Below are 23,895 nucleotides of genomic sequence, written 5' to 3'. Positions count from 1 at the left end.
CTGGTCCAGAAGAAGGTGTTTTTAAGTGAAAGTTTATTAACAGCTCATCTGACTCCAGTGTGTGTGTGTGTGTGTGTGTGTGTGTGTTGAATCCCTGGTCTTTAGTGTGTCTGTACACTGAGAGTTCACTCTACGTGCTGGTCCAGAAGAAGGTGTTTTTAAGTGAAAGTTTATTAACAGCTCCTCTGACTCCAGCTGAGTCTCAGTGTGTGTGTGTGTGGAACCTCAGCTCTCTTTGCTCTGTGTGCGTACTGTGAGTTTCCTGGAGGTGTGTGCAAGAATCGACCAGATCAAGAGCTCTTGAGCTGAGCTCAGCACACCTCTGTGTGTGTGTGTGTCTGTCTACGAGCAGGAAGAAGACACCACAGTGCACTACGCCTCCGTTCACCTCAGCTCCCAGCCCCAGCAGAGACCGCCCAGCAGCAGAGCAGAGCCCACCACCTACGCCCTGATAGCGCACCGATGCTGACGGCGACCGACCCAGGGCTCTGCGCCTTGGTCTTGGGGGTAAGAGGTGAGCCCCTCAAAATAAAAATAATACAGCAGCAGCCGCACGAAAACCACCGCGTGCGCAAACAGCTTGTGAGGCCGGAGATATTACAGTCAAGTGTCCCCGTCACTATGCTGGGGCATGAGGACCCACACAGACCGCAGGGCATGAGGACCCACACAGGGTGAGCGCCCCCTGTTGGCCCCACTAACCCCAGTCCATCACAAACACAGACTCACACCAGAGCCCAGTTCTCCCAGAAGCCAAGTCACCCACCAGCCTGGCTCTGGACTGCGGGAGGAAACCGGACCACCTGGAGGAAACTCATGGCAACACAGGGAGAACATGCAAACTCCCCACAGACAGCCCTCCGAGTCAGGACCTCGGTTTTACGTCTCATCCGAAGGACGGCGCCTTCTTACAGTCCAGTGTCCCCCATCACTGCAATGGGGCATGACACACCCTGGACAGGACACCAGTCCATCACAGGACACACACACACTCATACACCCTGGACAGGACACCAGTCCATCACAGGACACACACACACTCACACACCCTGGACAGGACACCAGTCCATCACAGGACACACACACACACACTCACACACCCTGGACAGGACACCAGTCCATCACAGGACATACACACACACTCACACACCCTGGACAGGACACCAGTCCATCACAGGACACACCACACACTCACACACCCTGGACAGGACACCATCACAGGACACACACATACACACACTTCGATCTGCAAATTTTGAAGCCCTCAGCCACGGTCTGAACTGCTTCCGAATGAAGGACTGTAGTCGAGACTGCAGTCGCTGGTGAACCTGTGTGAGACGGGCTTGGATATGTGCAGAGACAGCGGCCGGGGTCTGATCTGCGAGTCCAACCAAATTTTCAATTAAAAGACAGAGACAGTTTTCAGGATAGATTTGGGCACAAGAGCACAGCTGTTGACACAGCAGCACATCTGGATATCTCAGGCTGATTAAATACCCAAAATGCATTAAGAATGTTAACTGCAATGTTAATTTTTATTATAAAAAAAAACAAAATCAGTCATAACATCACAATGCTTTAACGGTCATGGGCACCTCATAGAACACAGCAGGCAGTAAAACTCTTCACTGTACGCCAACTTGTATCGACAAAATATTAAAAAAATACTCTGTTCTAATGTCATTGGTTTAAAGTGCAGCGTTGTCTATTTTTGTTTTGAAAACAAGTTTAGTCGAGAGAAGCTACGCTCTTTGCTGGCAAACGTTAAAAGAGTTCAAAGTTCACAGAGCTCCGGAGATGTCTGGAGAACGGTCCGAGAGATCACGTCCACAGACCTCAGCACCTCTTCAGAAGTTGAGTGTTCTTGAAGTCGCATCAAAGAGCAGAAAAGTTCATTATACAAATTAGCAGGATCAACATGATCAGGATATATATTTGTATATCCAGGATATATCAGGATTGTGGCTCTATGGTCAAGGATCTGCGCCTGTGGGTGGAAGGGTTTGCCGGTTCAAATCCTGCGGCCGGCAGAGGAATCCTACTCCGTTGGGCCCCTGAGCAAGGCCCTTAACCCCAGCTGCTCCAGGGGCGCTGTACAATGGCAGACCCTACGCTCTGACCCCCAGCTTCTCTCTCTCCCTGTCTGTGTGTCTCCTGGAGAGCCAGCTGGGGTCTGCGACAAGACCAATTCCTCATGCAAGAAATTGTATAGGGTTAATAAAGTGATATTATTATTATTATTATTATTATTATTATTATTATTATTAATTACAAGTAATAGGCTTTGACAAAAGATCCATGTGCGGTTGTATCTGGTTATGAAACACGCTGCCGGGTTGTGTCCTGGCGATATGCAGTCCCTGGCGCCGTGTTTTGAGTTTGCTGGTCAAAATATTTATAATAATATACATGACACCAGTCCATCACAGGACACACACACACACACACCCTGGAGAGGACACCAGTCCATCACAGGACACACACACTCACACACCCTGGACAGGACACCAGTCCATCACAGGACACACACACACTCACACACCCTGGACAGGACACCAGTCCATCACAGGACACACACACACTCACACAACCTGGACAGGACACCAGTCCATCACAGGACACACACACACTCACACAACCTGGACAGGACACCAGTCCATCACAGGACACACACAGACACACAGCCTGGACAGGACACCAGTCCATCACAGGACACACACACACTCACACACCCTGGACAGGACAGCAGTCCATCACAGGACACACACACTCACACACCCTGGACAGGACACCAGTCTATCACAGGACACACACACACACTCACACACCCTGGACAGGACACCAGTCCATCACAGGACACACACACTCTCACACACCCTGGACAGGAGACCAGTCCATCACAGGACACACACACTCTCACACACCCTGGACAGGACACCAGTCCATCACAGGACACACACACACTTCCTAAGTTCCTCAGTGCATTATTTCTTGTGTCTTTTTTCAGGTTCTCATTTTTTACATGCAAGTTTTTTCTCCTCAAATTTGGCACCTCATTTTAACTGGATCTGGAACTGACCAGCATCTGTTACGCGCTCCATTGTTCAAAACAAAAGTGTTCATTTGGCTCAAAGGCTAGGTTCAGAAAATACTAGTTATGATAAGGAATTCCTTGCATTTAACACCTTTCACCCAGATAGTAACTGATATACAGAAGGGTATATACTCCCCACTGAACTGCTACCACACCTGGGAGACGCACAGTAATCATACTTCACCAGCGGCCCCAGCTGGGAGATGCACAGTGATCATTCTGCATCAGTAACCCCCCTGGGAGACGCACAGTGATCATTCTGCACCAGCAATCCCACCTGGGAGACGCACAGTGATCATTCTGCACCAGCAACCTCACCTGGGAGACGCACAGTGATCATTCTGCACCAGCAATCCCACCTGGGAGACGCACAGCGATCACTCTACACCAGCAACCTCACCTGGGAGACGCACAGCGATCACTCTGCACCAGCAACCCCACCTGGGAGACGCACAGTGATCATTCTGCACCAGCAACCTCAGCTGGGAGACGCAGAGTGATCATTCTGCACCAGCAATCCCACCTGGGAGACGCACAGTGATCATTCTGAACCAGCAACCTCACCTGGGAGACGCACAGGATTACTCTGCACCAGAAGCCCCATCTGGGAGACACACAGTGATCATTCTGCACCAGCAACCCCACCTGGGAGACACACAGTGATCATTCTGCACCAGCAACCCCACCTGGGAGACGCACAGCGATCATTCTGCACCAGCAACCCCACCTGGGAGATGCACAGGGATCATTCTGCACCAGCAACCCCACCTGGGAGACGCAAAGCGATCATTCTGCACCAGCAACCCCACCTGGGAGACGCTCAGTGATCATTCTGCACCAGCAGCCCCACCTGGGAGACGCACAGTGATCATTCTGCACCAGCAGCCCCACCTGGGAGACGCACAGAGATCATTATGCACCAGCAGCCCCACCTGGGAGACGCACAGAGATCATTATGCACCAGCAGCCCCACCTGGGAGACGCACAGAGATCATTCTGCACCAGCAAAAAGGGGGCTTTGCAACGGCTCCGTTTCAACCAAAAAATCATCGCCCCCCTCCGAATTTCAGCCGCCCCCCCACAGATTTTCCCCTCTGGCGCCAGCCCTGCTGAAGGAACTAACATGCTTAACGCACACTGTTTAGTTCCAAAAGACAACGGGTCTTCTCATGTCAGGTCTTACAACAGTCCTGTCAAACAGGAGATGAGGACGGATCTTATGTCACTGCAGCACAGGGGAGGGTCTGTGCTTCTTCATCTCCTGCGTCTCCGACGGCACCAGCAGTGTGCATCTCTCCTCTCCCTGACTCTCTCCTCTCCGGCTGTGCCTCCTCCTCTCCCATCTCTCCATCATCACCAGCAGTGTGCACCCCTACTCTCTCCTCTCTGACTGCGCCTCCTGCTCTCCCGTCTCTCCATCGTCGCCAGCGGTGTGCACCTCTACCCTCCCAGACTCTCTCCTCTCTGGCTGTGCCTCCTCCTCTCCCATCTCCCCATCATCGCCAGCAGTGTGCACCTCTACTCCCCCAGACTCTCTCCTCTCTGGCTGTGCCTCCTCCTCTCCCATCTCTCCATCATCGCCAACAATGTGCACCTCTACTCCCCCAGACTCTCTCCTCTCCGGCTGTGCCTCCTCGTCTCCCGTCTCTCCATCGTCGCCATCTCTGAGGGCAGAGAACATTGCAGGCCTGTCTCCTGCCTGGTTCTCTCTCCTGGTCTTTCTATAGTATAGACCAGCCAGGACTCCCAGGGCGGACAGGACAGTGAGGACAGGGATGAGGATGGAGAGGACACGAGTTCGTCCTGGAGGAGTTGCTCCTGTGAGACCTGAAAAATAACGCAACGTCTAGCAAAAGGGGAATTAATATCCATAAAGAATAATGTAATGAGCTTGAGATCTGATCCCAACATACAGTTCAGATATGGATACCGGGGCGGAGCTGTGGCTCTGTGGCTGGAAGGGTTTGCCGGTTCGAATCCCGCGGCCGGCAGAGGAATCCTACTCCGTTGGGGCCCCCCTGAGCGAGGCCCTGAACCCCAGCTGCTCCAGGGGCGCTGTACAATGGCCAACCCTGCGCCCTGACCCCCAGCTTCTCTCTCTCCCTGTCTGTGTGTCTCCTGGCAAGCTGGCTGGGGTCTGCGACAAGACCAGTTCCTCATGCAAGACATTGTATAGTGATCTGATCTACATGGGTAAGTAACTCACAAAAAACCACTAGTAACTGGTAAATAGCATCACCAGTTCCCTTCGAACTGCCGTCTCATCGAAAACCAATAAAGTCAGAGAGAGTGCATAGTGGTAAAAACTCAACTTTCCCTTAATTTCAGGGTGAAAGGATTTATAAACTAAGTTCACGTGCAACAGCACAACCGTCGACAGGAAGGGGAGACATAAGCGTGGGGACGTTTTCTGGGAGTGCCAGGCCACATGCGGACAGCGGATGTGAAAATGTAGTCCTGAGGGGCGTTTCCCCAGTTGGCAGGAACTACAACTCCCATAGCGCACTGCCCCCCCCCCCCAACACTGTCCTGATTGAGGGTGTAGTTCCACTGCAAGTGCTGAGCTGCCATTGCAAGAGCTGCAGAGACACGTCGCTCAGCCATTGGAGAGGGATTCAGGCCAGGCACGAGCTACACTCCACGTTTTGCAGCTGCATTCTGAAAAAAGCTCTCGGATACCGGAATTTACCCACCTCCCACGGTGACGATCACAGTGCTGATAGTGTTTCCTTGAAGGTCCCTCACGGTGTAGTTCCCCTGATCAGCTGGAGTGAGGGAACGCAGCGTCAGAGAGCCGTCCTGCACCGACACTCTGTCTCTGTACTGGGGGACACAGCTGGCTGTGCTGTTCTGGACAGAACACACTGAGGTCCGGTTTCCACCTCCTGCAGGGTCAAACAGCACCTCCACCGGCTCTCCAGTGAACAGGGGGACAGACAGAGAGGCTCCAGGCTGCAGGGTGACAGTGTCTCTGTGAGCTGAAAGACAATCAGGACAGAGGATGATATACTGTAAGAACCCCCTCTGTCAGGAGTGTAGACCCCTCTAGTGACCCTACTGTAAACCTGCTCACCTCCCACAGTGACTGTCACAGTGCTGATAGTGTTTCCCTGAACGTCCCTCACTGTGTAGTTGCCCCGATCAGCTGGAGTGAGGGAACGCAGCGTCAGAGAGCTGTTCTGCACCAACACTCTCTGCTCGTACCCGGGGCCAGGGAGCCCTGCGCCGCTCAGTAAGACCCTGGGAGACTGGGCAGATCCTCCAGGATCAAACAGCACCTCCACTGGACCAGCAGTGTGGAGAGGGAGAGACAGAGAGACACCGGACTGCAGGCTGCGGACTTCTGAGCGAGCTGAAAAGGGACAGGTAGAAACCTGCTGAATATCTAGTTTGACAACAACACCTCGAGTTTGGACTGCGATCAGCTTCATTTTGCATTTCAAATGCAATTTCACAAGCACACGCCCCAGGCACGTTAGGTTCAAGTTACGGTTGCACCACAACTCAATACATTCGCAATTCGCTTCAAATGTTGTTTTGGTTTGATCCAGTCTGTCCTCATCAAAGGGAGAAACTAACTTTTTACACCTTTTAATTCTTCTTTGAACGAACAAACACATCCCCAATAAAGTCATTAAGCCAGCCACCTTGCCGTTCTTGGTGAAATGGACAACTGGAAAAACAGATGAATTCTTTCGGGGGGGAAAAAGCACATTTCCTGCCATCAGATCTTCCGATCAGTTTTAGGATGTTGGAAAAAACGTTCCCTCTCACCTCCCTGATACTCTCACAGTGCCTCACGCCACCACTAGGTGTCGGTGTATGAGAAAATATCTCAGCTGCGATTCCTCTACACGAGTAACATGAACACATTAATATGCTCTTCTGTACAGAGTCGATATCTGAAACACACAGAAAGTACAGAGCAACTCGCGATGGATTCCTGCAAACCTGGAACACGCTGGGACACAAAGAACTTCAGGTCGATGAGCTTCTCTGCGTCTCCTCGGACAGGACAGCGGCTCACTTCTCCGAGGACCGAGCCCGTCACCAGAGGTCTCACAGACGGGAGCCGTCCTGACGTTCCCGAACCCCGTGCACGCAGAGTTATGAGACCCCTACGTTAGATCCGCCTTAGCTCAGCGTTACGGACCAGTTTCCAGCTCGGCACTTGACCCGATGTCCAAGGGAACTTGTTATTTGGGGAAACTCCTGATTTCCTCTATCGGGAATCCGCAGGTCAAAAACGTTCTCCCTTGGCTATTGGGAGCTGGATGAGTTAAACACGGAGCCAGATTCTCATGCGTTTTATTACAGGAAGGGAGAATCGGGCAGCAACACCGGGCAGTAGTGTGGGTTTCACCGGCTGGTCGGGACACTGACCTCCGAGACGCCCTGTCTTTGAGTAAGGGTAAAGTACATGTCGTCTGTCGTGTTGTTTAGTTGTCGGTGTCATCGTCATTCTTCAGAACTGTGTGATCCACCCAGTTGGCCTCCGATGTATTGCTCCCTCGCTGAAACTGTGCCAAAGAATAAAGATCTCGGGTGCCTCTAACTATACCGACCATTCGGCTACATTCCTGGCAACACAATTTGGGAGTTCTGATGGTCAATTTAATTATTGATTATCCCCGCTCAGTGCTTTCTATATTCGTAACCACCATCTTTGTAATAATAATAATAATAATAATAATAATAATGATTGCTTACACTTACATAGGGCTTTTCTGGACACTCCACTCAAAGCCCTTTACAGGTCATGGGGAATCCCACTACCACCACCAATGTGCAGCCCCACCTGGAAGATGCGACGGCAGCCATAGTGCGCCAGAACGCTCCCCACACAGCAGCTCTCAGTGGGGAGGAGAGCAGAGTGATGAAGCCAGTTCAGAGAGGGGGATTATAAGGAGGCCATGATTGGGAAGGGCCAATGGGAAATTTGGCCAGGACGCCGGGGTTATACCCCTACTCTTTTTCAAGAAACGCCCTGGGATTTTTAATGACCACAGAGAGTCAGGATGGCGGCTTTTTACAGTCCAGTGTCCCCGTCACTATACTGGGGCATTAGGACCCACATGGACCGCAGGGTGAGCGCCCCCTGCTGGCCCCACTAACACCTCTCCCAGCAGCAACCTTAGTTTTTCCCAGGAGGTACCTCCCATCCAGGTACTGACCAGGCTCACACCTGCTGAGCTCCAGTGGGGGCTGCCAGCTGTGAGTTGCAGAGTGATCTGGCTGCTGGCCATATAAAAACATACCTAGAATGACAAGGTCCACACTCTGAAGCAAGCGTCTGCTCTCTGTTAGGAGGTAACACGCGTAGATCTGGCCATCGGAGAAGGTGGTGTGGTGGACGGTCAGAGAGAAGTCCCCCTGGCTGATCTTCTCTCGGGACATCTCGGCTCTGTCCTGGAACCCGTTGTCAGGATAGCCCTTCCCGCCCACGAACTCGTAGACGCGGTAATCCAGGGTTTCCCAGAAAACCTGGAGCGCGTCTTCAGGGATCCCAAGGCTGTAGGGTTTTCCGTCGCAGGGCAGAGTGACCGAATCCCCGAATTTCGCCGCCACCGGAACGTGTTCCGAGGAGACTGGGCGATGGGGGGGAAAGAAAGCAAGAACATGGGAAAGAATTTCGGAATAAATTCAATCCCATCCCTCCGTCTTCTGATCACTATTTCCAGGTCGGAGTTGCCGGGGATGTCAGAGCCTATCCCAGCATGCAACAGGTCCAAGGCAGGGTACAGACGCCAGGCACACGCTGGAGCAGACACACACTGCTGGGGCAGACACACACTCACACCCAGAAGCCAGCTCCACCCACCAGCGTGCGTCTGGACTGGTCAGAGGAAACCCGGGACACCACTAACCACTGCACCCAGTATATCCAACAGTACATCCAATCAGGACACTTGCCCTGTCCCATCAGCCAACAGGAAAGAGGATGAGGCTCATCTAAATGAGGGGTCTCCAACCCTGGTCCTGAAGAACCTCAATCCAGTGAGAGAAGTAGTCTGGGACCCCGGTCCAGTTAGTCCAGGGGTCTGTGACCCTGGTCCACTTAATACAGGGGTCTGTGACTCTGGTCCAGTCAGTCCAGGGGTCTGTGACCTTTGGTCCAGTCAGTCCAGGGGGTCTGTGACCCCGGTCCAGTCAGTCCAGGGGTCTGTGACCTTTGGTCCAGTCAGTCCAGGGGGTCTGTGTCCCCGGTCCAGTCAGTCCAGGGGGTCTGTGACCTCTGGTCCAGTCAGTCCAGGGGGTCTGTGACCCCGGTCCAGTCAGTCCAGGGGTCTGTGACCTCAGGTCCAGTCAGTCCAGGGGTCCCCAAAAGCTGACTCACCTGATGAGAGAATCAGCAACAGAATCCATGTGGGTGACCTGTAATAACAATAACAATAACAATAATTCCTTCAATTTAAGTGGACACTCCACTCAAAGCGCTTTACAGGTCATGTGGATCCCCTCCAGCCTCACCAGAGTGCAGAGAAGAGTAATGAAGCCAGTTCAGAGAGGGGGGTGATTAGGAGGCCATGATGGGTAAAGACCAGGAGGGGAGTTAGACCAGGACACTGGGGTGACACCCCTACTCTTCTCCAGAGACACCCCGGGATTGTTAATGAGCACAGAGAGTCAGGACCTCAGTTTGACGTCTCATCCGAAGGACGGCGCCTGTTTACAGTCCAGTGTCCCCCGTCACTATACTGGGGCATTAGGACCCACATGGACCGCAGGGTGAGAGCGCCCCCTGCTGGCCCCACTCACCCCTCTCCCAGCAGCAACCTTAGTTTTCCCAGGAGGTCTCCCCTCCAGGTACTGGCCAGGCTCACAGCTGCTGAGCTTCAGTGGTGCTGCCAGCTGGGAGCTGCAGGGTGATACGGCTGCTGTTTCTGCTGGAATGAAGAAAAGCAAGGTTTTACACGAACTGGCAAAGACTGCTGGTGTAGTTCAGGAATCATCTGGAATACTCTGACCCTCAGTTTGGAGTTACTGTCGGCTGTGGATGGAAGATTCACGTGGTACATATGTGTCTCATAACACTTCTCTGCCTCTGAGCTGAACTAAACGTGCGCTCCAGAAATAAAATATCTGTTAATACAAAATCATATTATTTGATAACAAAAATGACAAAATACCTGAATTAGAAACCACTTTGACATCAGCTTTCTGCTCTCTTTTCTCCTGCCCAGCTCTTCAATCACTTCCACTGAAACCCCTGGACACTGTCATCACAAAATATCACCCAGAAACGGAAACAACAGCTAGCCACTACCCTGGCTTCTCTCCAGACACAGCTGGGTGAGCTCCTCCAGCCAGGACAGGAGGCTCTTCTGTACACAGAGGGGGGTGGGGGTGGGGAACAAGCTGCCCAGCTGTGTTGTTGAAGCCAATACCCTGGCTTCTCTCCAGACACAGCTGGGTGAGCTCCTCCAGTCAGGACAGGAGGCTCTTCTGTACACAGAGGGTGGTGGGAGGGTGGAACAAGTTCGGTCGGGTCACCACTGACCTTCCTCCTCTGCCTTCATCCGGGCTGGGGACCGGCAGCGCAGAGAGTTCTGCACAAGCGGAGTCACAGGTCACCCTCTTCATCATCGTGCACATGGGCCTTTATCTGCAGGGAAAGATCAAATCTGAGCCAACACCAACTGGCGACAGACACTGGGGTCCTGGTTCCCAAGGGGACGAGCAGTCTCCCAGACTCGGATCTCTTGTGTGTCCCACAGTGGGACCGCACCACTCACATGGATCACCCAACAGCGCCCCCTTCGGGTAACAGCTCATAATGCACACTTGCCAACATCTTCCTAGTCTTGAGTGATCAGCAATCAGATAATGGGATATCTGACAAGTAACTGGAACTTGAACTTTATCGTCATATGTACTGGTACAGTGGAATTCTTATTGACAGGAAGTCTCTCGATTGTTAAAACAAGTGTAAAACCACAAAGTGCAGACAGTGCCGTACAAACAGTAGACAATGTACAAGTCAACAGTTTGAATGCAACGCAGTTCAGGCGTCTGTGAAGCAGAAGTCTCTCTTTCATATGCATATGACAGTCCGGCCTGCAAACCACCAGACTTAAAAAATAAGTAGCTGAAGATGGTCCTTTATACCTTAAAACACAAAGAGCTTTAAACAAAACATTCTAACAAACGATAAGACAGCAACACGTGCCAATTAATTATATCCAAGTTACAGACTAGACAACAGTTAGTTCTTTTCATGTTCTGGGCATACTTTCCAAATATATGCCCCTTATCTTACTGACCGAGGTCAGGCAGCATCTTGATATACGTATTTGAGCACAAAGCCTACTTCAAGCCTCCGGAGTGCATAGTTTGCAGAAGTACAAAAACAAGAAATGATATGTAGAAACCAAGAGATTCGAGCCTGAAGTGTCCATTCATCCAGCCAAGCTTTATAGCAGGCACACAAGGAACCGCAGTAAGGACCATAGTAGTTCTAGTAGCTCAGAGGGGACATGGCTCTACACAGCTGATATATACACGTTTCTCTACACCCTCCCCCTCCTGTCTTTGAGGTACCTCCAGGAAATAGAAACCTTTTTTCGTGGCCTCCAGGAATGGTCTTTCCCCAGGCTGCCTTCACTTGGTGGGTGGTGAGGCCATCGGCCTGTGAAAGCAAATGACAATACTGCAACACAGAATTAGTTAATTGTCTCAGATCATGATGGTGGGCAACAAAAGTGTCAGTGAGACGCATTGGCCTCCCTGTGACAAATAATAATAATAATAATAAAATAATAATAATAATAATAATAATAATAATTGCTTACACTTATATAGCGCTTTTCTGGACACTTCACTCAAAGCGCTGTACAGGTCAGGGGGAATCCCACTACCGCCACCAATGTGCAGCCACACCTGGATGATGCGACGGCAGCCATAGTGCGCCAGAACGTTCCCCACACAGCAGCTCTCAGTGGGGAGGAGAGCAGAGGGATGAAGCCAGTCCAGAGAGGGGGGTTATTAGGAGGCCATGATTGGTAAGGGCCAATGGGAAATTTGGCCAGGACGCCGGGGTTACACCCCTACTCTTTTCGAGAGACGCCCTGGGGATTTTTAATGACCACAGACCACAGGACTAAATCCTTTTGAAGTTGTCTAGCCAGCAGCCAGATCACCCTGCAGCTCACAGCTGGCAGCCCCCCACTGAAGCTCAGCAGGTGTGAGCCTGGTCAGTACCTGGAGGGGAGACCTCCTGGGAAAAACTAAGGTTGTTGCTGGAAGAGGTGTGAGTGGGGCCAGCAGGGGGCGCTCTCACCCTGCGGTCTGTGTGGGTCCTAATGCCCCTGTCTAGTGACGGGGACACTGGACTGTAAACAGGCGCCGTCCTTCAGATGAGACGTAAAACCGAGGTCCTGACTCTCTGTGGTCATTAACAATCCCAGGGCGTTTCTTGAAAAGAGTAGGGGTGTCACCCCTCCGTCCTGGCCAAATTTCCCATTGGCCCTTACCAATCATGGCCTCCTAATAATCCCCCTCTCTGAACTGGCTTCATCCCTCTGCTCTCCTCCCCACTGAGAGCTGGTGTGTGGGGAGCGTTCTGGCGCACTATGGCTGCCGACGCATCATCCAGGTGGGGGCTGCACATTGGTGGCGGTAGTGGGATTCCCCCTGACCTGTCAAGCGCTTTGAGTGGAGTGTCCAGAAAAGTGCTATATAAGTGTCAGCAATTATTATGATAATTAGTTCAGAGATCAATCCAGTATTCTTAACTGGAGTCCCCCGCCTTGGCGAGGAAACCTCTATTCCGCCACAGGCATCCAAAATCGTGGCATACATACGCCAAATACACATACAGCAGGTTTAAATTGTGACCGTTTTTCCTTTAGCGTATTTACAAGTTTCAATCATTGCTCTCAACTTGGCTTGCTGTGCTGAGGCAGTGAGGGTGGGGGGGGGGCGCCTTTCTGGCTGTTAACACATCAAATTATGTCGTAACAGCCCAGCCTGCTCTCCATTCTCCCCTCATGCACCAGAGAGGACGCATCAGTAAACAGTATTAAATCTTCAAGGCCCCCCAGCCTTGGGCTACAGCATCTAATGATATAATAGCATCCCACCGGATGGTGGCTACCTCCATGCTCCTGCGTCAGCACACAGTTACATACAAAAGAGTGGAAAATCCAGCATCTGTAAGAGAGCTTTTTTTTTTCCAACTCATTCAAGGTGGTTTCTGCTGCCGGAACCAAGGCAGTCTTGTCCTCGGGCTGCACTACCCCCCCTTAAGCAGATCTGTTGGTGCTCACTCTGCAAAAAGAGTCCCCCTGGGCCTTATCGTATCTGTCCTTTTTCTGTCCTTTTTTTTACTGGAAACACTAAAACCTGAAGCAGCTCAGACTTGCGGGTTTCCTCGTCAGGGGCAAGCCGTCGGATCTTGTGCTCAGCAAGCATGACCCGCTGCCCCCCGACTCCTGTGGCCTCCTGCCCTGCCGTCTCCCCACGTGCTCTATGCCACACCGCTGAGCGGTACAACAAGACAAGTGTCGTGGGATTTTCTCGAAGAAGAGCCGGGAGAGGTGTTCTCCTTCCCCCCCAGTGAGGTCTGGATTCATATTGCAATGTGGGGAAAAAGCCGTCACCCGTCTGTGCAGAGAAGTGAAAGCTGATTCAGAAGCAAGCAGGGACAGCCCGTTATTTTAGATCGTTTTGTTAAGCTGACGCAACACTTCAAAGACAGGCAAAGCAGTCATTTTCCATTCCTGATAGGTGTTTGCTTTAAACAAAGAATTATTAATAAAATAGTTTCCCACACTCCCTTCTTCAAGCAGCAGAGAGAAACTTTATTTAAACACCCCGTGCCCTTGACGAGCTGGGGTGCTCTCTAAGTATCTAAGAGCACAGCTCTGTCCGTAAACAACATCTTTAGGGTAAAACGCTTTTTCTCGGTAACTTTCCATTACACGAGCATGACAGCTGTGCTCCTGTATCCCATGACAGAGAAACAGACAACCCACTAGTAGTGCAGTTTAGTTTTAATTTATTTTGCTCAGTGGACTAGGACAGGCGTAGGGAGGCTACAAGGGAGCACTCTAGGTAAACAGATCTCTCAAAGGACTGTTTATCTTCCCCAGGACAGGTCGTCTTCATCCTGCATGTGCTTTCTGCAGTTTCCCTTAAAACGACCTGTATCCTTTTACACTAATTGCGAAACCGGAGATCTTATTTAGTTTCTGAGATTCCTCCGATTTCTGTGGAAGACACCCCCTGTGAACTGCCCCCACCTTAGCGTGCACCTTTCTCTCCATCGGTCGGCGGAGTTTAACCAGTTCTGCAACTTTCACAGTGGTGTTATCCGCCAGTCCCGATTCTGAATCTGCAGCATGTTAGCAATATCTGGTTTCAAGCCATTAAATAAATTCGCTTAATTACCACTAAGGACTCACCCCTTTAATGAAACTTAAAGCTAAGCACTATAAAGTTCACCACTGCAGGTCCATGCTCTCCCCATATATTTCAACTTTGTTTCAATGAATTTGATACAAATAACATGTTGAGATAACCCATTTAGGTCCACCTGTACTGTGCTGGTATTTGTACTTCTATGTTTTAGATGCTCTTACATTTTCTAGTCACTTAAGTTGCTGTTTGATTTCCTTTAGTTAAGTCTCCCGCCAGTCCGGCTGGCTAGACACACTCGCACCGTCAGTTACTGTACCAAAACTTCACAGTTACGCACTGAGGTCTTACACACACCCACCCACGCTGTGTAGGAAGATGCCGGCACGCAAGTTCATAAGACACACATACACATCAAGACTGTTCTTTTCGTATCACGTCCTTAAGGTCTTAGATTAGGTCTTAGATCTTTATGATCTGCTACCATCTGGAAAACGGTACCGGAGCATTCGGGCCCAGACTACCAGACTCAGAGACAGTTTTTACCCCCGCACTATCAAACTATTCAACTCCCAGCTGTCACGCCCGACATCCCTCCCTAGAGGGCGCTCCACTGCTCTCATTATTGTCCGTGTGATTAAGCTCTCCAGGTGTACCCTTTTAGCGTTATTATTTAAAGACCAGCTCCTCCAGTCCTCGGCGCTCATCATTAGGGTCAGGATGTCGCGAAGCCCGCCCGGCACCAGGAAACCCTACGTCCGTCTCCTGAGGGCACAGGCCTCATCCCCGACACCTCCCGCTTCCCGAGCCCGGGGCCTGGAGGATCTCGCCCCGTCACCCTTGGACCTCCGTGTTTTGTCTGTCCGTGTGCTCCCCCCCCCTCCCGGGGATTTTAACCTTGTCGCGTCCCAGGATGGATCACTCGCTGATGGACTCTCGGACCGGGCCCTGACCTGCCCTCGGACCCGTTCGGATTTGGATGCTGTTTTGTCTTCCCTGTACACTGTCTCACGGGCTGTCACTATTATTTGGTGCACTATTAAACCCTTGTGTGTTCCCTTTCACCACGCCTCCTGTTCTCTCCAGCTCTTACCGCATCGCATAGGGTCTTCTACAAGAGCTGACACAGATTTCAGTCCGTGTTCGTGACACCAGCCTCTCTCACTCTCACCTCACCTCTCACCTCTGATCTGAACCTCACAGTGCTTTCTTCCTCTCTTTCTTTCTAACCAAAATCCCAAACACACGTTGAAAATCTACCTCTCCCATACATGTCAAAAGCTCACTCCCCATCATTTCTATCCCTTTATTTCATTCTGCTGATGCATATTTTTGCACATAACCTGTTACCTTTTTGTTGTTTTGCACATTGCCTGTTGTTGTTGTTTTTTTGCACACTGCCTGTTGTCTCTGTCTTTCTTTTGCTACACAATTGTATTGTTGTTGTTGTTTTTTTTCTCTTTGTACTACTTACTGTATGTCCGAGAGCTAGCTAAATAGCATTTCGTTATACCATATACCGTGTATATGAGTGTAATGACAATAAACTTGAACTTGAAACTTGAAAGATTTGGTTTTAGATGTCGTGAACATTTTAATTATAATTTAGTATAATGGACGCGTTATATTTTGTTTTGCCTGTACATCCATCTCTTCTAACAGCATAACTTTGCATAGACACAGCATCACTTATTCCAATACAGGTATAAGTCCGTTTATCCCGACACCTCTGGTCAGGCACTTTCTGACAGTCCTGCTCAGACCAAACACCATGTGATCATCCAGATGTCTGTTTTCAGCTTCTCCTCACACACACTGAGTACTATTCACATGCCTTTCCACACGCTGCAACGTCCCAGAATTCAGAATCCCTCAGCTAGTTCAGAGCTGTGCTGGAGAATAAATGTGACACACCCCGCACAGTAACCCCCAACTTTAGGGCGTTAGTTATCTGCTGGCATAGGAAGCTGGTGTCAGGGCTAGATTTCTCTCACACCACCTACTGTAGTGTTACAATAAAGGCTGGGCAAACGATTTTTAAAATTTTTTAAAAAGAAATAAAAAATGAGATATAATGATGTGTTCCTGCTTAACTTAGACATTGCACGACTTTAAAACCTATAAAAACAGGTTTCGAGAGTTAAAAACCACTTTTTATGCGCGAAAAATGGGTGATTTTTCTTCCTCGTGATCAGCTCAGAATCTTTGTGTACGCCGTAAGGTCTTTACTTCTTAATTAAACGGTTCAAATACACGAATTTCATAAAGACAACACACGTTTCGAAGAGAAAAAATCCCATTCTTTTCTCTTCCTAGTGTGTGAAACTGATCAGCAGGTCTTTTTTTCCCAATCAGAGGCTCTGAAAACAGCGTACCGCCCACTGCGCTCCGTCAGAGAGGGGCGCGGCACTGAGAGAGGGAGGAGGCGCAGAGCTCAGCAGTGCAGAGCGAGCGTTCCGCTGCCCGGAGCGCTTATGGCAGCGATCGCGTCTGCATGTATAACTTAGTTTTTAAAATTAATCAAGCAATATGAAGCATCTCTTTTTACTTTTAAGTCACTTAATTATCATTAAGCACAGCTTTCTCATCACTTAGACTACTTTTTGATACCATCCTTAGACAAAGCAGAAACTTGTTGTTCTGTCTAATGACATTACAAGTGGAAAGATTACAGATTTTAATCGTCTTTAATTTTGTTATGTTATACATTTTAGAAACGTTTCATCCATACAAACACCACAAAACTCTTCTCGATTGTATTTCTGAATGGTATGTTACACTTAGTTCACTGTTTTAAATACATCTAATTAAGAAAGTTAGGTGTTAGCATAAACTATTAGCAATCAATAATATTTAATTTAGCACTGTAATAAGCTGTTGCACTTTCCCCCGCATCTTGTAAAAATATATTTTCATTGTTCAAATATACATTAAGTCTGACTATCATATAATAAGTTAAATACGAAACTAAAGAAAAAATAGGGTTAAATATAAAATATTTTGCTAACAATGTTAACTGTTTATGAATAATAAAATGTATTAACTAAGGAGTAGGATGGCACAGTTGTTAGTATGCTTTTTGTTTTGTTTCTTTTTCATAAATACAACAGTAGTACCTGATGTCTCAGTGGCTTTCAAAATTAAATTATGCATGCAAACCTGTGAACTAGAAAGATAACTAAGATATCCATCCATTTCTAATGGTGGCGAAGTGGTTAGCATTGCTATCTTGCAGCACTGGGGTCCTAGGTTCAATTCCTGCCGTCCTGTGTGTGTGGGGTTTGCATGTTCTCTCTGGGTTACATGGTTTTTCTCCATATGTGTGATATGACTCCCTCTCGCACTCCAAAACATACTGGTAAGTCAATTGGTTTATGGGAAAACTGGCCCTGGTGTGTGTGTGTGTTTGTGTCTGTCTGTCCTGTGATGGACTGGCGCTATGTCCAGGGTGTATTCTGCCTTGTGTCCGTTGCTTACTGGGATAGGCTCCAAATAGATTAGAAAATGGATGAAAGTAAAGGCACTGTGTGGATGGAACTATACACAGTGTTAGAAACCCACTATGAAATGGCAGCATCTCATGGAGAATAAAATATTTTATAGTGCTGGCTTAAGGAAACAGCCTTTCCACCTCTCTTGCACATCAGTATCCATACCTAGTTATTTAAACAAATTGCCTCTAATTATAAACATCTTAATATGCTGGCTCTGTGGATCCGCATCAGCTATGTTTGCCCATTCCTTCAATTCATGTGCATCCAACACACAGTTCAATGCCAGCAACTACACATAATCTAAAATACAATCCTCATTTCAGTATCTATGTAAACATACAGTCTGTTAACTTCATCATCTTCATCAAAAGTATGCCTAACCCCATTAGGAAGTGTTCTTGTTATAAGTGTATTCCTCAGCTTTCCCCAAATTATCTTCTTCTTACCAACATCTCTAGTCTTTTATCCTGCAATAACTCAGCCAACACTTAAATCCCCAAAAGCTGCTTGTGTTAATTTCTTTAAATCACAAATATCATGTGTAAATACTGGCCATGTAATACTCTGCATTGTGGAATAATAGTTTATTTTAAAGGGAACTAGAGAAACTAAGAACTAGAGAAATCAAGAAAGGCTTTTTTTTTCTAGAATTAATAAATGCACATCCTGTTCACTGGGGAAATTAAATCCACACTGAGCAATCTTCAATATGTTCAGAATATGACAGCGAGAATCCTATCAGGGATGCATTACACCTGTTTTCAAGTCCTTGCACTGGTTACCTATCAGGTTTCGAGTCAACTTCAAAATTCAAATTCAAAATCCTCATCCTCATTCAGTACCTACAGTATATGGCTTATTATCTGTCTGCTCCCCACCTTTGTCCGTCTGACTCTGGTCTTCTAGCTGTCCTCAAGAACATCTACATTCTGTGGGTGACAGGGTCTTCTCTAGCTGCACCCCCGAGCTCTCAAGTTTGTATTCCCAGTGATATCAGTCACGTACCCTGAGTGCATTTAAATCTGACCTCAGAACCTTTCTTTTCAGAAGACTGAGTGTCTGTATCTGCTTCATTTTCTAATTTTGGTAGCACTTCTAACTGCTTGTCTTTCTTATATGTATTTACTTTGTAATCTGTGGTCCTTGTATCTGTTTTTACATCTACTGTATTGCTTTGAGATGCCACTTTTAAAGGTGATATATAAAATAAAGTTTTTTATTATTGTTATAGAGAAACATGATCAGATTATACGCTGGGCAAACGTTCCGAGGTCAAATTCATCCAGCACGGGGGTACCTTTAAAGCGGAGACGAATAGGAACTCTTACTCTCCACAGTACACAACTGGACACAGCCAAAACAGACGTGAAAGGCGATCTGGTGTCTCTTACCTTTTGGCCCAGACGTCGCTGCAGCTGGGCTGTTTCAGCATGGTGTGGCCTGGCTCCAAAGGGCGTGTGCGTACAGTATACTGTTCATTCCAGCGGTCCACAGGGAGCCCTGTTTTCAATACAGATGAGCTGCAGTCAGTTAGCAGGCGACCTCTTTATTTTGGTTAGTTCGTCAAGCGAATCGTTCGGTCATTTCCGTGCTGGATTTCGAAGAAAAACGAGACCCCCCCCCACCCCATCGTGTCCAGTGTGCACCTTGAGCACAAACACAGTACTCGAATTCTCCGATCATGATGTCATCACTCCGCTCGAGAAATCCGCCCCTTGTCCTTCAGCTCTACAGCAACACTGCGATCGGGGATCTGTGCAACATTTTGTTTTTTCCCCACGCAGATACCAGGCGAAAGCTGAGAATGCACCGCGTCCCTCCTGCAGACTGGCGTGATTTATTTTAATAACACTGTAACACAGCGAGCCCCGTTAAACACACAGCTCGTAACACGTCTACATTCCAGAAATGACCGCGAACACACCGTCTGTTTTCCCAAAAGAAAAAGGATTAAAACGCGTTTGAACACGTTGGGAAACGATATAAGCAAGTCGAAGAGTTGGTCTCCGCTCGAAAAACAGCTCAAGAACCGCGTCCCTTCCAGGGCGAGGGCAAATAAAGACGATAAAGAGAAACACCATTTTATCACCTTACCGATGAAAATAAAAACTCTTCAATGAAACGACATCTGCAACGACTTCCGTGATTTTTTTTTAGCAGCAGATTCAAAACAACCAGCGAGTCTGGCCAAGAGGAGCCTCAGGAAGGGGACATGATATTCACTGCGCCCCTTTAATCAGGAGATGTGGGAATACTACTACTACTACTAATAGGCTATTCTTTCTTCTCTTTTCGGCAGGGAATAAACCTATTACTTGTTCCTTTACAGCCTACGCCTGCTGACGCAGCTCCCCACCTGAACTAATTATAATATCAGTTATATTATACTAATATTATATAGCTATATAACATATACATATATATATAATATAGTTCAGGTGGGTAGCTGCGTCAGCATGCGTAGACTTTACCTTTGCCTACTGCCCTGTCTCTCTCACACCTGAAGAAGGCTCCACGGCCGAAACGTTGTGTTCTCTTTCTTCTTTTTTTCAGCATGGAATAAACCTATTACTTGTTCCTATATATAATATATATATATACTAATGGGGCGGTAGCGGTGGCTCTGAGGCTCAGGATCTGCGCCTGGGGCTGGAAGGGTTTGCCGGTTCAAATCCCGCAGCCGGCAGAGGAATTCTACTCCGTTGGGCCCCCTGAGCGAGGCCCTGAACCCCAGCTGATCCAGGGGTGCTGTACAACGGCTGACCCTGCGCTCTGACCCCCCAGCTTCTCTCTCTCCCTGTCTGTGTGTCTCCTGGAGAGCCAGCTGAGGTCTGCGAAAAGATAATTCCTAATGCAAGAAATTGTAAAGGGTTAATAAAGTGATGTTATTATTATTATTATTATTATTATTATTATTATTATTATATTAATAGTTACGAGTAATAGGTTTATTCCCGAGCTGCAACATTAGTTAAGGCGTTCCTTTGACAAAAGATCCACGTGCGGTTGTATCCGGTTATGAAACACGCTGCTGTTTTGGGTCTTGGCGATATGCGGTCCGTGGCGCCGTGTTTTCAGTTTGCTGGTCGAAATATTTATAATACCCTTCCGTTGGGCGGTTTCTGTCTGAAGTGCTGTGGTCGGCGTTATGCTATCGGTTTGATTTTGATTTGTTTGTGACCCAAACGGTTTTCACTGCTGTGAAAACCAACGTGATTTTTTTGTATCGAGTGAGGACTGTAGCTGACGTGGATTTGCAATGCTTTGAGAAACAGTTTAAGAAAGTGCATTGTTAAGTGCAGATCGTGCGTTGGTCTGGATAATAGCAACGTTATTCTACAAACAGCGCACGACATGATCCGTTTGCAAGGATAATTGTTCCTACCTGTGATTCTTTCAGAAATACTGAGTTCTATATGTTTATTTTTAGTTTGGATGTTTTTCTTCATTCCTTTCCCATTTAAAAGGTTAAGAGTCCCTTATTTTTTTTTGGTGTTATTTATGGATGACATATTTAGACTTTCAACTGTAGGAAGAACAAGTAAAGGTTTATTCCATGCTGAAAAGAAACACAGCGTTTTGGATGTGGGGCCTCTCTACCTGTACAACTTCCAGCTGTGTGCTGTGGATACAACATAAAGACAACACTGGTGCTGTTTCACCTCTGCAGTCCAAAGACATACAAAGGTTGCTTCTGGGAAAATTGACCATGGTGTTTGACCTGTGATGGACTGAGTTCTTTCCAGGGTGTGTGAGTGTGTGTGTGTGTCCTGTGATGGACTGGTGTCCTGTCCAGGGTGTTTGAGTGTGTCCTGTGATGGACTGGTGTCTCGTCCAGGGGGTGTGTGTGTCCTGTGATGGACTGGTGTCCTGTCCAGGGTGTGTGAGTGTGTCCTGTGATGGACTGGTGTCTCGTCCAGGGGGTGTGTGTGTCCTGTGATGGACTGGTGTCCTGTCCAGGGTGTGTGAGTGTGTGTGTGTCCTGTGATGGACTGGTGTCCTGTCCAGGGTGTGTGTGTGTGACCTGTGATGGACTGGTGTCCTGTCCAGGGTGTGTGTGTGTGTGTGTGTGTGTGTGTGTGTGTGTGTGTGTGTGTGTGTGTGACCTGTGATGGACAGGTGTCCTGTCCAGGGTGTGTGTGTGTGTGTGTGTGTGTGTCCTGTGATGGACTGGTGTCCTGTCCAGGGTATGTGTGTGTGTGTGTGTGTGTGTGTGTGTGTGTGTGTGTGTGTGTGTGTGTGTGTCCTGTCCAGGGTATGTGAGTGTGTGTGTTTCTTCTGCGGATTTGTGTGTTGAAATAACTCCTGCATGGCACGATAGATAAAAGTAGATCTTCTGGGCTTTTTGGCGGGACAGGGGCATCCTGACCTTATCACTTTGGATTGACATTTTTATTCAGCTTCTCTATGGATGAGGGCAAACACCCACCTATGCTACCATCTTCGGCAGCATAAAGAAAGTCGTAATAAAAAAAGACATGAATAATCACATCATTTAAATACAATTGTGGACACAAACTATTGTATAACCCTGTGTCACAGATCAGTTTTGAAAGTATCGATTCATAACATAAAGTTTAGAGAAACCTAGACACATATACAGCTGATATAGTAGGCTGATATGGGAAAAAAATACTGTAATGTTAGTATAATTTTCATTTATTTATCATCAGTATACATATCGGTATAAAGTCAATGTAGTCTCCAGGTGATATTGCATACTCCTTAATACTCCAGTGTTTGACATTAGCTTGCCTGGCTGAGGAACCGAGAGCACTGACCGAAGATCAGCACTGTCACAACCCACCTCATGAGGAATGAACCAGGGAGCCAGCTCCAAGGGTGAAGTTGAGGTGGTAGGCTTTCAGCCAGGGGGCTATTATGTTAAACACTGTGAAGCGTTAAAGACAGTCACACAACCTTTACTGCAATCAATAAAGTATCTATTTAGATTCTCATCTTAAGCATCACGCCTTTTGGGTCAACATCTTTATTACACTTTTAGACACAAGTTATCAGACGAACTTAGGACCTCCCATTTACTTTCACTTGTAGTTGTTAGCAAGGGTCTGACAGCTCAGTTCATCACTCCTTATTCCTAGTCCTCATGAACGATTTATAACGAAAATAATTTAATAATAAATATATAAATAATGAAATTTGTTTTAGAAAATAGAAACTGCACATAAAATGAATATTTTATTTCGTAGCGCTAAAATGAGATGAACAGCTGAAATTGCTAGGACTCGTGTGCACGCATGAAGCTAAAATGGGAGATTTCCAGAGTCTCAGTCAGATGTCCGGATCGAGTTTGTCTCGCACGTTGCTCTGAGAACGCGTGACCTGTTTCGATCGCTAGGGCCCTGTTGCCCAGGCTGTGTGTGACATTTTTGGGTTCTCTGAAGGCTCACCCTTGGGCAGTGTACGAAAACAAATTCTAGATCATCTTGAGGGCGACTAGCATTTCTCAGTGTAGCACAGAATACTGATCTATAATAGACACTGATTTATAAAAGAAGTGACGACATTTCCTGACAGTCCAGTTCCTAACCTTGTGAAAGGAGGAAACCTGTCCTTCACAACTCGGAACGTTGCGTCTCTAGGAACAATCACACATAAACAATTAATCATTACAATTTTGCAAATTAATAACACAATTAAAGCTGGGGAAACTAGGTAACACAATTTCAAAGAAATCCCATAAAGAGAAAGCACATAAACTATGCAGCTGCATGTCTCACAGCAAAAACTATTGATATTGATATAGGATTCGAGATTAGAGGTTGAATCTAAAGCCTTGTGTGTCTGGATCAAGTAATGCTGTTTTTCGGACAGATACTCCGGGTGTTTGGACGAGAATAGTGTTCCAGTCCTGCTGGACAGTCCTGGTCATGTAGTGACGTCCATCAGGCTGGAGCTCAGTTGCCTCTGGAGACCCACTACCCTGTG

General features: G+C 48.0%; 1 protein-coding gene across 1 annotated transcript; it reads right to left on the bottom strand.

Annotated features, from left to right (window-relative positions):
• Positions 1–1,519: 1,519 nt before the first annotated feature.
• Positions 1,520–19,845, bottom strand: LOC148813393 (uncharacterized). Its single transcript, XM_088907979.1, has 9 exons — positions 19,593–19,845; positions 19,338–19,446; positions 11,697–11,744; positions 10,596–10,694; positions 9,432–9,469; positions 8,353–8,682; positions 6,168–6,446; positions 5,788–6,072; positions 1,520–4,921 (listed from the first exon to the last, which is right to left on the bottom strand). The coding sequence occupies exons 1-9, from the start codon at positions 19,627–19,629 to the stop codon at positions 4,467–4,469; spliced, it is 1,680 nt and encodes a 559-aa protein (XP_088764105.1). The 5' UTR covers positions 19,630–19,845; the 3' UTR covers positions 1,520–4,466.
• Between the last annotated feature and the right edge of the window lie 4,050 nt (positions 19,846–23,895).

The sequence above is a fragment of the Atractosteus spatula genome (genome assembly GCF_055471065.1).
Source record: "Atractosteus spatula isolate fAtrSpa1 chromosome 10 unlocalized genomic scaffold, fAtrSpa1.hap1 SUPER_10_unloc_1, whole genome shotgun sequence".
NCBI lineage: Eukaryota > Metazoa > Chordata > Actinopteri > Semionotiformes > Lepisosteidae > Atractosteus > Atractosteus spatula.
This window is presented reverse-complemented; position numbering and strand designations above follow the sequence as displayed.

Excerpts from the sequence above, each read along its gene's own strand:
- LOC148813393 (XM_088907979.1), bottom strand. The coding sequence starts at position 19,629 with ATGATCGGAGAATTCGAGTACTGTGTTTGTGCTCAAG. Across the intron at positions 8,683-9,431 it reads GTTGCTGATTCTCTCATCAG|TCTCCTCGGAACACGTTCCG; the intron begins GTGAGTCAGCTT and ends CCCATCGCCCAG. Across the intron at positions 4,922-5,787 it reads TGTGATCGTCACCGTGGGAG|GTCTCACAGGAGCAACTCCT; the intron begins GTGGGTAAATTC and ends GTTATTTTTCAG.